The 14,552-nt window shown below is 42.0% G+C and overlaps 1 protein-coding gene across 2 annotated transcripts in view; it reads left to right on the top strand.

Moving 5' to 3' along the window:
• Nucleotides 1-4,835: 4,835 nt before the first annotated feature.
• Nucleotides 4,836-14,552, top strand: part of PLCB1 (phospholipase C beta 1) — a 724,287-nt gene continuing 714,570 nt past the window's right edge. For both annotated transcript variants that reach the window (XM_074406258.1, XM_074406259.1), the window contains exon 1: nt 4,836-5,346. In XM_074406258.1, coding sequence (XP_074262359.1) covers nt 5,248-5,346 — 99 coding nt within the window. In that variant the 5' untranslated portion in view covers nt 4,836-5,247. The remainder of the gene's footprint in view (nt 5,347-14,552) is intronic.

The following is a 14,552-nucleotide window of genomic DNA, read 5'->3' as shown; positions in this document are numbered from 1 at the left end:
TGCATAATTGTACTGGGCACATGAGCAAGTCATCAGGGTGACCTTTTCCCATGGAGTTAATCAGGGACTCAAATGAACAGAAGCTCTGCCTTCTTCAATATGTGCCTTCCAAGGTCACCATGGGGATCATCTTCACTCTGTCCAGCCAGGCAAGGAAAGAGCATGGATCAGCACACATGGGGGCATTTGACATGCAAAGAGTATTGACTGTAGCCCAGATGCGGTTATTATAAAAACTGGTTCTGGGTAGTTTTTCTCTGTATCTCTCTTATTTCAAAAAAGGTGAGTTAAAGGAGCCCTGATGCTTAGGTGCAATTAGAACTAATTTATTCGTGATGGAAAAGAGCTTTTCAATTCTAGAAGGTTAGAGATAAAAATGAATATGATTAAAATTTGTGGAATCAATGCAGCCTAAAAGAAGTTTACTAAGTCACAGACCATAGAATTAGGGTGCTATCTTTAAAGACTAAAAGAGTTATTCTAAGGCATATAAAGAGAATATAGTAGAATTTTTAGAATAACTGTAAGTGTGTTAAACAACTATTGATTAACACTGTGACAGGGACTTAGATACATTATTTTATTTAATCTTTGTAATACCTCTTTAAGATAGCTTAGTGTAGTGGTTAAATATGCAGGCTCTGGGGTCAAACTGCCTGGTATAAATTCTGGTTCCTTCGCTTACTACGTGGAAAATGTTGGACAACTACTTAACCCTTCTCTGACCCAGATTACCTAACTATAAAATGGAGATAATAGTAACCCAGCTCATAGGGGTTAAAATGAGGATGAATGCATTAAAAATGTAAAACCCTTAGAACAGTATGTGATATAATAAGCTTTGACATTATTATTATTTCTCCATTTACATATTAGGATATTGTATTTCAGGAGAGATAAGAGACTTTCCCAGGGTCACATACCTAGTCATTGGTAGAATTGGCTGTTAAAAGCTATGTCTATTCAAACCAAAACACTGTTCTTCCCATTCAGGCCTCAAGTGAGTTATGAGCTGACAAGAGACAGGAGTACATACCACAATCTAGTTTCCAGGAGAATTAGGACTGTTTACATTATCTGGTGGCAAAAAGGAGAGAGAAATTACTCATATCTGCCTTGTAACTTCTAGAAGTATCTACCATGATATTTAAGAGTCAAGGTTCTAAAGTCAGACTTCCTAAGTCTGTCTCAATTCTGAATTTTGTAACTGGAGGAGGTTTATTCACCCTCCAAGACTTAGTATCTAAATCAGTAAAATAAAAGACAATAATAATATCTAGTAACAATAAAGCTTAAATAATAAAGAGATTTATTATCTCACTTATTAAAAAGTCTAGAGGAAATTTAAAGGGTTTAAAAAGCTCAGGAAGGACCAGGTTTCTTTGTATCTTTCTTGTCAGTGTCCTTTTACATAACAATATGAGACAGAGAGAGAGAGAGAGAAAGACAGACAGAGAGAGAGAGAGAGAGAGAGAGAGATTTCCCTGAAGATATTAGTCAGAACTGAGTCCTCCTGTAGCTCCTAAACCAGTCACAGACAAAGGAGAATGGAATTATTGTCATTAGTTTAGGCCAATCATAGTTCGTTCCCTGGAAAGTGAGAGGGGCCATCATTCCTAGGCATGATTGCCACCAAAATTTAGTCAGGGTTTGCTTACAAGGAATAGAAGGTGGAGAATGGTGTTGAATAGGAAGGGTTATGTTTTTGAGTTCTGGGAAGTGCTTAGCTTAGTGCCCTGATCCACAATGAGTGTTCAATAAAGGTTAGCTTTGCCAACTCCCCGAGGCTGACATTCCCCGAGGGCAATTCTGTGCTCTCACAAAAAACAGACCTTCCAATTGTTTCAAAAAACAGTACACAGCACCAAACTTGATGGATCACAGGCCTGGTTCACACAATTTTGGATTTCTTACAGATCCCTTTGCAGAGCAAAAATCTCCACAGTTTAAAAACATTTCTATCTTGTATACCGAACAAAAGGTGTGGAAAACGAGGGAGTTAAAGTATGCTGCTTCAAGGCTCATGCTACATGCTGAAGAGACTTATCCTGTAGTCCTCCTGCATCAAATTGTGTCACTTTGCTGGCTGAAGATACTCTTGCAGCCCATGTTTGTCTTGAAGACAGCTCCTGTTCAGATTTCTACAGCATTCTCTCCTTTGTGCGTTCATATTCACAGCAATAGCTGGGAGGAATCAGGACTAGATGAAATACTCAACTATCCATTGCCAATAATCGTGCTTACCCAAGGTCTCCCAACTCAGTGCCATTCAACAATGAACATTTATTGCTATGTTCATGAGTCCGCAGGTTGGCACGGTCTGGCAGATCTAGGATGGTTTCTACTGGGCTTGCTTCCAAGCTGTAAATGGGGCTTAGGTCTGCCCTGATCGTCTCCTTGGATCAGAGAGAGGCTCCCTGAGTTATGTTTATCTCATGGAAATGATAAGAAACCCAAGAGTGAAAGCCCAACCTCAAAGCATATTTGGAGCCTTTGCTCATATCACATCTTCAAAATCCCATTGGCTAAAGCAAGTCACATTGCCCAACATCAGTGGGGTGGATAAATAAACAGCATGTCTAGTAAAAACTGTAAGGTCACAAAGGAAAATGTGTGGACACAGGAAGGTGCAAGGAGCAGAGAACTACGATGCAATAAGCTACCACAGGAGGTTCAATCTGTTTTCTTATTTTGCTTAGAGCTCATTTTAACTCTCCAATCTCCTCTTCTAGTGAGCACAGCCGTGTCTTGCCTTCCTAAGCCACTGTGATAAGTAAAAACTATTTGTCCAATAATCTTTACAGTAAATAACAGAGATAGAAGAAAAAAAAAGAAAGGAAAGAAAAGGAAAGGAAAAGAAAGGAAAGAGGGAAGGGAAGGGTAGGAAAGGGAGGAAAGGGAAGAGAAGGAAAACAATTTGGTAGGATCAGTTGTAAGAACAATTGAGAAGTCCTGGAGCCCTGGAGGCAGAGTTTCATTGCAGTACTCTGGAGTAGAGAAAATCAACATGAGAAGGTGACTGGTACCTTCTGTGAGGCAATTAGCAAGCCAAGGCTGCTGGCTAGAGGGACCGTGGACCATTCAGGTTTTAGTTTAGGGACATGCGATCAAAAAGAAACCAGTCAGCTTTTCATGGAATTCTTTGTAGCAAGTGGCTTCCAAGCACAAGGCAAGACCTCCAAATGTCAGCAGGAGTCATGGGTCTTGTTCACCAGGGTATCCGTGGTGATTACAGTAGTGGCTAGTATACAGCTGGCTACCAGTAAGTATTTAAAAAATGCATTGAAATGTTTAATAGCAAATTTTTGTATTGGATTTTGGTAATCTTTTGACTGAGTCCGTAAATATCGGGCATTGGAATCCTGAGGGCAGAGAACAGGGAGCATGAAGACAAGAGACAGTAGTGTTTCTCTCCATTTTTCTCTTCATATTGTTTCTTCTTTTTAAAAATCAACCTTTTTGAGATGTAATTTACTTAAAGCAAACTGCACTCAATTTAGGTGTACTTATAGAACTTACAAGTTTTGAGAAATAGACACCCGTGATATAGAACATTTCCAACACGCACAACAGGTACTGGCAACCCTTCCCTATCTCTACCCATCCCTGGCCACAGGCAGACTTTCTGTCAACACAGACTAGCTTGCTGTCCTGCAATTCCTACACATGGAATCATGCAGCCTGCAGTCTATCGTGTCAGGCTTCTTTCACTAAGCTTAAAGTCGCGATTCATCCCTGCTCTTGCATGCCCACTCATATTTATTGTGGAATAGTTTTCCAGTGTTTGGGCATACCACAGTTTGTGTATCCATTCACCTGTTAATTGACATTTGTGGACTGTTAATAAGAAAGTTATTCACATCGCTTTATAAGTCTCTATGGACTTAGGCTTTCATTTCTCTCGGACAAATACCTAGCAGTGGAATTTCTAGGTTGTATGATAAGTAAACATCTTACTTTGTAAGAAGCTGTTCTCCAAAGTGGCTTTACTATTTTATATCCCTTCCAGCAATGAACGAGAGTTCCAGTTGCTCCACAGCCTTTCAAACGTTTGGCATTACCAGTCATTAAAGTGTTATCCATTCTGGTCTCTCTCTTTCCCTTCCTCCCTCCCTTCCTTCCTTGAATTGAGAAATGTGTGTTGAAGGAGTGAAGACAAACATTTCTGAACCTATGTTCCTAAATGAGCAAGTTTTTTTTATTAATAAGGGTCTCCCCTAACCGCCACACATCCTACATACTCAAGGAGAGGGAACCCTTTTTCTTCCTTGGAAAATAAAACCTTTGCTTTCTTCACGATGGGCTTTCTATCTCAAAAGCACAACGAAACCATTTGCCCAGGCTTCAAGATCAGCGCGCTGCAAACTCTCAGGCGCAGCGAGGTTTCTTTAAAGAGCCTCTCAACTGCGCTCTTCTCTGCTTACAAATGGTAATTCTCTTTCCAAATAGCTGCTTTGTGGCCGGCGCTGGAGAGCTCCAGCTAGAGCCGAAAGCCGCGGGTTGCCTCTCTGGTTCCTCCCTAGGGGCCCCTTTTCCCACCCGGTTGGGATCCAAAGACGCCCCAGAGCTCGAGCCCAGGTTCCCAAGAAAACCCCAAAGAGCGTTAACGCTCCCGGGCACCCCAAGTCCTCCTGCAACCAGGGCACGGGGCATGCTCAGAGGGAGTGCGGGAGGCAGGCGTTGGCTGCAGTGGGGCGCAGGAGCCACGAGGTGCCGCTGCAGCCCCGCTTCCCGGCGCCTGACCCAGCGTGCGAAGTTGGGCTGGGAGCCGCGGGGGGAAGGAAGGACCCAGCGAGCGAGGGTGGCGGGGAGGAGGGAGGAGGGAAAAGAGCGGGGAGGGGGGGCGCCGGGCGTGTGTCACTCGCTCTCTCCCTCCGCGTGTAGAGGATGTGCTGAATGGTGCGCTTGGAGGCGGCGGCTGCGGAGGAGCAGGATCCGGCGGCCACTGGCAGCCTCGGCTGCCCGGCTCGGTGTCTCTTCGCCTTCCGCGGCTCCTTACCCACCGCGGGCTGCCGACCTCGCGTCCCGCCCGGGGCATGGCCCGGCGCTGCGCCCCCAAGCGCTCCGCTTGCTGAGCAGCGCCCGAGGGAGGTGCGGAGGCCGGGAGGCCGGGGAGGCCGGCGGGGGAGCAGAGTCGAGAGCCTCAGGAGAAGAGAAAGGAGCCCCCGGCCCGCGCCCCGCGCCCCGCGCGCGGTCCCCAGTCCCTGACGCGCTCGCCCGGGCCGCCCGGAGCCCAGATGAGCCCAGATGGCCGGGGCTCAACCCGGAGTGCACGCCTTGCAACTCAAGCCCGTGTGCGTGTCCGACAGCCTCAAGAAGGGCACCAAATTCGTCAAGTGGGATGATGTAAGTATTGGGGCGGCCCAAGTCGGGGCGCTGGCTCGGGCATCGGGCAGGGCGGGTGTCGTGGGGGTGGGGCGAGGGGCTCGTTATGCAATGGGCGCACTGGGAGCGGGCAGGGGCCGCCTCGGGCGCACAGGTTGGCATCTGCCAAGGCGGATGGCCAAGGGCAGGAGCTTTGCGCGCGCTCCTGTTTCATCGGGGTTTAATAGTTGCCATCCTTTCTGGGTCTGGCAAGCGCCCCCTGAGGGTCTTAAATCTTTTGGGCCAGTGGAGAGGGAGGGACAAGCTTTGCCTGGTGACAGGTCCTGAGAGTTCGGAAAGTGGGGAGTGTGAAGTTAGGACCAACTAGAAAGCGCCTGGTGTGAACAGGACGCGCCCCTCTCCGCCTGGGGACGCACCTCCTGTTACCTCTTTTGCCCGATTTCAGGAAGGAAGGGCCTGAAGTTCAAAACAGTTTAGTGATGTGAACCCTCTTAGCGCTTCTGTGGGAGTCCACGCTGCGGAGGACACAACGGTCCAGCCAACAGGTGGTCGTTGATGCCAAACTTCAGCGCCTGGCTTCTGAGTGAGGGTCCCTGAAAAGGGCTGCGGGGACATGTCTGGGGAGGGCGTGAACAAAATGGGGGCCCTTGAGGGGTCCTGGAGGGCTCTTGGGCCTGCAGGCAGGTCCGAAGGGCTGACTTTGGAGAACTGAGCTGGTTGGAGTCTTCTGCTTGAAATAGACACGTTGAGAGGTTGCCCCACAATTTACCTGCACCATTTGACAGGTAGGGCAGAGCCTAGCCCAGTGCAGGGGTCTCTAATGGTTTAAGTGCATCCCGGACCCCGGGACTTCAAATGACTTCTCCTTCCCCTCTACCCCAGTTGTCTTCAAAACACTTAAATTAGTCATCCAGCTGAAAACATGCAAATCTTCGGATGGAGAATATTATGGTATCAATTTTTATGCCCTGGGTGTCATTTAAAAGGTTCGATAAGAAAAACCCACTGAAATAAACCAGAGTTGCCAGGCCCTAAGGAAATTTAAGTCCAAATGACTAATACATCTCTTCATCAGGAGGAATTATAGGAGAATGAGGTGTTCTTACAGAAAAGATTTTCCACCTAGTAAATTATAGCCTGTTATCCTCTAGGGTATTTTTCTTTAATCTTCTTAAGCCATTTTCCAGTGTCTGAAAACAATTTAAATATTCCAGGTAGTGAATCCAATTACTTAGCTGAGTGCGTCTGTGTCTATATTTTGTCCAGCTGGAAGCGCAAACGGAACTCAGAGTATGAGCCACAGCTTCCTTGAAAGCTCATGCCAATTATTAAATGCTGTAGGCAAGGATGTAAACATAGATTTTTTTTTTTTACCATGGACTTCACACTTTTCTTCCTTCTTTTCCAGTCTAATTGGACTGAATGTTTTTGTAAATGAAATAAAACCTAAACAATAAATACAGATGCAGATTAAATGCTTTGTGCCAGGGGAAAAAAGACAAAGAAAATACAGTTCAGCAACAAATAAGTCTTGCCCTTTTTGGGATCCTTGAATAGAGAAGTGATGTGATGATGGATTTACTGAGGGAGTGAAGGGGAAAGGGAAGAAAAAGAGACTTTGTAGAATTAAAAAATAGGAGTTTCAGTATAACCTTTGGATGTGTATACAGTGATGATTCTAAACTGTGTTTTAAATAATTCTCTATAATTTCTTGTTTGGGAGAAAATAGCCAACATCACACTAAGACTGAAAGTATTCTATGAAAACACATTTTGATATATCCAGGTAGATGACTTTTATTATGTGCATTTCCATAACATATATTTCTTACTCTTCTATTACTGCCAATCCTGGACTGGATCCTGGAGTGGTGAAGAAAGTAGACAAAATCCCTGCTGTTACAGACCTTACATGCTAGGTGGAGGAGACAAAAATCATCAAAAACACCAATGAGAGAAAGATTGAGTGATGTATTGAGGGTAATAGAGAGGCTATTAGTGAAATACCACCCAAATAAGTTGAAAAGAGCTCCCTCTGAGCATTGCAGCAGTGAGTTTCCAAAGAAGCCGTCCTGGAAGGAAGGATGTAGGCACTAAGAAGGCCAGTAGAATCTCAGGTCTTTTAAAAAAGAAAACCTAGACTGTACTCAGGCGTCAAGTTATCTGGAATATAATGAACTATCCTGCAGGGTCTTTGGTTCTCTGGGTCTCCAGCTAATCAGTGGACTACAAGGGACCCAGCCTTTCTTAGGGTTGCCTTTTTCCTCCCAGGCATCCCTCTTCTACTCTTCCCAGCTCATATTTGCCCTTCCAGAATCAAGCCAGTTCAAGTGATCTGGCTATTTATATTGTACCTTAGTTAGACAGTGTGTTGAAGACAAAAAAGGACTAGATCTTGAATTAAAGGCCTGAGTTTACTTCCTAGTCTTTCACCAGTAAGCTGCCTGATTTTAGGCAAATCACTTAGCCTCTCTTAATTTTTGGTGATTCTTGTGTAAAAGTGTGGTACTGTTATGGGGCATTCAAAATAATGAATTTGGAGCTGTTTAGGGCGTGAAGAAATTATCTCTTGCTCCTGAAGTGATTAAAGCAGTATAATCACTGGTCCTGTTGTCCTGACCACCATATGAAATGGAAGATGTCAACCAGAGGGTGCAGTACCATGCATAATTTGTTGGCCACCTACCAAGTCACGGTGAGGCTGTGGATGCTCTAAAGGTGATAGTCTAATCTTTAACATAGGCACTAACTAGCTACAACAGACAGCAAATGGATAATAGATACTGGAGATAACCCTGTTGTTCCAGAGCGAGGCATTAATGTTTTAGCTGCTTGATCATGGGGAGGTCTGAGGATTCCCAGGGTCTGTGGATGGTGGTTTTTTTTTTTAAACCATTTTGATGTTTTAAAACTCATGGTGTATATGGTCTGAACATCAAGGCTATACTTGTTCTCTTGAACTTGGCATGGAGTTAAAGGACTGACCAAATGATATTTAAAAAATTCAACTTCCTGTCTTTGCTTTGGTTTTGCATTTGTCTATTAGCAGGTTCTGGTGGCAGGAGGTGGGTGTAAAGGTCTGTGAGTATTATGGGAGAATTCTGGTGAGGTAGACAGTGGAAGGAGAGTTACTTTCTTGATCTAAGCTAGGGACCTTGGGAGATTGTGAGAGAAGCCCCTCTCTCTTCTGGACCTTGGCCTTGGAGAGAAAGAGGAAGGAACGTAAGCTGCACGATAGGGCCCCCAGTCACCTCCCAGTCACTGATTTGGCCGTTTTCCATGCCTAAGCACTCTGTTTCACTGTCACACAACCTCTGAGGGATGGAAGGGTTGTCATTTGTTTGTTTTTTCTTTTTCTTTGTTCTCACCTTCCAAATTCAGATCTTACTGTGGGCAGGTTGCTTAATGCATCCCAATTTCAGTTTCCTCAACTGTAACATTCAAATTGTAATATTTCCTAACTCACAGAACGGCTGTTGAGCTTAAATGAACGAAAGCATATGCATTGCTTGGTATAGAGCTTGACGTACAGGAAACCTTCAATAAAACATATTTTTAAAAGTTACTGTCCCTCAAAAGTAAGAGGAACATGAATGTTATCAAAGTGGTTAGCAGGTGTTATATGACTCTTTTATTTTACTAGTGGAAAAATTCAGAGCTTACTTCCATTCCCTTTAATGTGTGGTTGGTTTGATATTTTATAATTTGAAGAAAAATCAGGTTTCTTAACCCCTTTTAAAAATCTAGGTGTTTCACAGAAAAATAAGTCTACTTAATTTAGAGCAAGACCTATTCTCTAAAGCAAGTCAGTTTACAAATAATTCTAAAGTTTATGTTTACTTAAATTCCACATATATTTATGTATATATCAGTATATAATTTCACGTTGTGCATTCTGTGTTACAAGCATATACTAACACAGAAAAATAATTGCTAGACTAAGTTGTTTGAGAAGTCTGAAGAAACTCAGAGATTTGGATTTGCATTAATGCCTTCCAGATTCCAATCAAGCAACTCCCTCCTTTACCACACCTCCAACCCCTACAGGTAAAACAGGTAATTTAATAAATACTAGTATATTGCACATTTCCCAGCATCCTACACAAAAGCCTAGAACTTTTGCATTACATGGAATCTGCTGTTCCAGTTTCAAAAATGATGACAAGAAAATGATGACAAGATGACACTGACAAGATTAATGAGGGAGCAGAGGGGAAAAAGGTTTTTGAGGAGGGAATTTAGTAGCATTCACTTTGGAAAGGTTATGGAAAACAGAGAAGAAACTTCTTTGAGTTGGCATGTGGCTGATGTGGATAGAATAACTACAAAGTGCAAGGTGGATTTCAGACTAAAAGGCTGAGCCATCAGGTGCCCTCTAAAGACCCACTTAAATATGCCCAGTTAGGTCCATTTTTCTTATCCAAAGAGCTTTTTGAATTTCTCGCTGTCAGTCAGTAATTACTGTAATCTAAGTGTAAGAATATAACTTTTTTCCAAGCAAATCAATAAAGCTACTTGCAACTTAACATGCATACAGCAAAACACAAATCCTGTGTCTAGCTGGATCTGTTTTCACAAAGTGAACACTCCCATGTCATCACCGCCAGATCAAGAAACAGCATCGCTTGCCCCAGAATTCCTGAGTGCTCTCTTCCTGTCCTTACATCCCCTTCCAAGGGTAACCCTTATCTTGACTTCTAACTTAATAGCTTGATTTTGCTTGTTTTTAATCTAATAAGCTATTTTTATTTTGAATAAAAACTTAAAAAAAAAAAAACCTCTTCAGCCTAAAGCATTTTTATTATTGCTGAATTGATCCTCTTGAACAATAACAAAAGTGACTCATAGTCAGTTTAGATGGCCCTTGATCAGTTCTTATCTGTCCCAGAGTGAAGTCTGGGAAGGGCAGCAGGTATAGTAAATGCCTTGAAGGAGGAAACAGTTAAACAAAACCCTAGTAATTTACTGAGGAAATGGAATGCTTAAGGCTGTTATTGGAATGGCAAAGCAGACTAGTACAATACTGTTGCTGGAATATATTTTTCTCTCATAGGTTTTCTCTCTTATCTTGCTTAACACTGATATTTCCTACCTATGGTGCATGAGGATAATTTGCACTGGCTATTAGCTTCGTTTGAAAGTTTAACCTATCAATAAACAGATTGAGGTTATATTTACCTGCAATGATATATAAATGGAACGGAAACATTTTGCTTTTTTATGTGGGAATTGGTAACCTGTAGTTAAATGTTTCCTTATCAGAATTGTTTCATGTTATCATGAACAAGAAGTACCAGCAGAAAACGGAAGGGGATTGATGGTGAATTGTTGACTGATGCTATGGGTCTCCACTTAAATAACAAACCTCTGATAACTGAAAACATTAGTCTTCTTGTTACCGGAGCTAATATTAGGTTCATGTAATCTTTTAGATTGTATCATGAATTCCATATGGTCAAACACTTTTCAGTCTATTCCATCTAATCTTTTCCCTGTCCTACATCTGATCTCCTAATCAGAGCTATGTGCCCCTATGTGTAATAGTCAAAGGAAATATAGATATATTTCAGAGGTCATTTACGTATATGACCATAAAGACGCCATTGATTTTTGTAACTGACTCACTGAAATAGGATATAAAGGAATAAACTATTTGGAATAGGATCTTAAAGATGCTTATGCTCTTTAAGAGTCTCTCTGGTTTTCCTCTGATCTCTTTAAGATCCAGTGTTTATTTTAATATCATTAACATGTGTTAATTTTCAAATATTTTATTTAAATTTGTATTTCAAAAACAGTTTACGTGTATCTATTAATCAGGTTAACTAAATCTATACATTTATTAAGAAACGATTAAAATTGGGTAACAGACTATTATGTAAAATTGGAAAAGAGGTATTTTTATTTATATTAAAGTAATTTAAAAATATTTTTATTTATATTAAAACAGAAATAAAACATCCTATATATATTTTATATTTCAAGGGCATTTTAGTATACTATATTTGGTTAATGTTCTATTTCTTTTTATTAAATTGATATCCAATGAACAAGATCACAGAAATTGGATTAGTTAATAAAGAAAACATTTACCTGAAGTAGTCACCTGCATATCAATATGTAGCATTGATGTCTAGATGATAGATATTATTTTGCCATTACAAATGTCAAATTTTTTTGGAAGTTGTCTATGAAATAGTTAAGGATAAGGAAAATTCAATTTAATTTTAATCAATTTTATAGAAGAACCTATATGAGTTCATAAATCTGGAAAACCATATAACAAATCAGCAATTGATCTGGTCGAAAAAAAGTTAAGGATGCCAATCACGATTCTCCTCAGGTGTGCTGTGTTGGATATGGTTGAATCTCACATAGCATTCATTCTTTTCTTTCTTTTTTTTTTTTTTTTGAGATGGAGTTTCGCTCTTGTTACCCAGGCTGGAGTGCAATGGCACGATCTCGGCTCACCGCAACCTCCGCCTCCTGGGTTCAGGCAATTCTCCTGCCTCAGCCTCCTGAGTAGCTGGGATTACAGGCACGCACCAACATGCCCAGCTAATTTTTTTTTGTATTTTTAGTAGAGACGGGGTTTCACCATGTTGACCAGGCTGGTCTCGATCTCTTGACCTCGTGATCCACCCGCCTCAGCCTCCCAAAGTGCTGGGATTACAGGCTTGAGCCACCGCGCCCGGCTAGCATTCATTCTTACATCCTCTTAGTAGGACTTCCTATGATACAGAGTCTGGACTTCTAAAGCTACATTTACCAGACTCCTATCTGACCAATATTCTTCTTGAAAATTAATGTTTCCACCAAATAAATTCATGCATGTGAAATGTGCAGGGTGGAAACATTAAAGAGGCCACTCTGCTGTATCCCTTGGGTTCTTTCTAGAGATACATGAGATGCTAAAAGAGATGGCATCTTCTGTAATAGTTCTTCAGTATCTCTGAGAGGCAGTTGTGACAGTGGCCACACCCTGTTGGCAGCTTACACTTTTTTGGCTTCAGCCACATTGGTATTTTGGACCCCGGAAGTTCCTTCTTGATTTCTCACCTTTCTGTATGTGGTAGAGACAATAGCTCTCTTTAAGGGTCTGTGCTGCTATGTTCTGGGATCATTCATGGAGACCCAACCTAAAGCCCGCTCCTTCAATCCTTCCAGTCTTTCTGTCAAGTGCTTTATTTATATTAAGACCCTTTGTCTTCAAAATTTAAGAGAGATTTTTGTTTCTCGCACCAAGTCCTGCCTGATATGGCCTTTTGCGGTTCTAGGATTTTACAACTTTCAGTCCTAAATATAATAATCATCTAAGCATCTTACATGGTTTTCTCCTTCAATACTACAGTAGAGTAAAATGGAGTTTTTAAAATAATATTTCCTCTGGAATTGAATATCCAGAGTGAGTCTTAATAGCAGGCATTTATGCTTATATAGCAACCCTGCTTATCCCTGTTCCATCATCAAGACCACCTTGGGTGGTAGGAAAAAGAGCAAGGGTTCTTCTTTTGCATTTCACATAGAAGTAAATTGAAGCTAGTGATTGTGATTTGTCCAAGGACACATGACTAGTTAGATCTGGAAAAGGAATTTAAAACTAGATCTCTGGCTACATTCAGGGTCCTTTCCAGTCTACCATGATGTCCCCAAACAGGATCCTTTTGGTAACAATAACAACAACAAATTTATTTATTTATTTATTTATTTATTTATTTATTTATATTTTTTAATGAGAGGGAGTTTTGCCCAGGCTGGAGTGCAATGGTGCAATCTCAGCTCACCACAGCCTTCGTCTAATGGGTTCAAGCGATTCTCCTGCCTCAGCCTCCTGAGTAGCTGGGATTACAGGCATGCACACCCGGCTAATTTTGTATTTTTAGTAGAGATGGGGTTTCTCCACATTCGTTAGGCTGATCTTGAACTCTTGACCTCGTGATCCACCTACCTCAGTCTCCCAAAGTGCTGGGATTACAGACATGAGCTACTGCACCCGGCCAACAAAAAGCTTTTAACAGAGTCTAAATGAATACAAATTTAAAGAGATCGATAGATTTTTCCAAAGAATTTCTGTTATTTTAGGATTCATACATATGAAGCTTAGATCCCTGCAAACTCAGTTTTTGAGCTATTGTCTTTAAAATAGCTATTTTTAAATGATGTATGTACAGTCCATTTTTGTCTACACCATGCAAAATGTGTGAGTGTTGGAAAACCTCACTGCTGCTTTGAGACAAAATGGGTAAGCCAGCTGCAGTGGCTCACGCCTGTAATCCCAGTTCTTTGAGAGGCCAAGGCATGCAGATCACTTGAGGTTAAGAGTTTAAGACTAGCTTGAGTAACATGGTGAAACCCTGTCTCTGCTAGAATACAAAAATTAGCTGAGTGTGGTGGCGCACACCTGTAATCTCAGCTACTTGGGAGGCTGAGGCAGGAGAGTTGCTTAAACCCGGGAGGCAGAGGTTGCAGTGAGCCAAGATTGTACCACTGCACTCCAGCCTGGGTGACAGAGCAAGACTCCATCATGAAAAAAAAAAAAAAAAAGGCAATGTATGCTCTATAGTCTTTAAAGATATTCTACATCTTCCATCAGTGTGGAAACATGCACATGGAAAGACAGCTATTCAGATGTGGTATGAAAACAAAGGTTTTTGTTTTTATTGCCTAATAAGTGACAATTTCTGCATTCATCAAGACTCTGTATTTGTTATTCCACCTTTTCGTCCTCTCAACATACTTTCAAATGTTGTTTTCCTGATCCCTGTTAAGACTGGTCACATGGCCTCTCATAGAAATAACATGGAAGATTAAGAATATGGTAGGCTGAATGAAGTGTAGAGGGTGAGTTGCCTGCCCCCAAGCATGATGCAGAATGCAAGGTAGTGTCAATTGAGAGACCAGATCTATATTACTTGTGCAGGGAGGTGGATATGCCTTGTTTATATTACAACTAGAGCAGGGCTTTGGGAGGGCTATAGCTTTATAATTATTTGTCTTTTTTTCCTAACAGAGAACATAGGCCTGGCACCCTGGGGGTGCTGGTGTGCAGGAGATACTTGTGGAATGAAGGAATTGTCTGGTGTGTGTCTGACTCACAGTGGGTTCCCACAGGGGAGTGTGCAGCCTTGAGGCCAACCTGGAGGGCAGTCATGCTCCTGTGAGACCTTTGTGACCTTTGAGCTGTTGTATAGCATTGGTTGGGATACCCTGCTCCTTGTCCTTCCATT

This window comes from Saimiri boliviensis, chromosome 9, assembly GCF_048565385.1.
Source record: "Saimiri boliviensis isolate mSaiBol1 chromosome 9, mSaiBol1.pri, whole genome shotgun sequence".
In the NCBI taxonomy this organism is placed as follows: Eukaryota; Metazoa; Chordata; class Mammalia; order Primates; family Cebidae; genus Saimiri; species Saimiri boliviensis.
The sequence above is the reverse complement of the archived record's forward strand: the minus strand, read 5'-3'. Positions and strand labels throughout refer to the sequence as shown.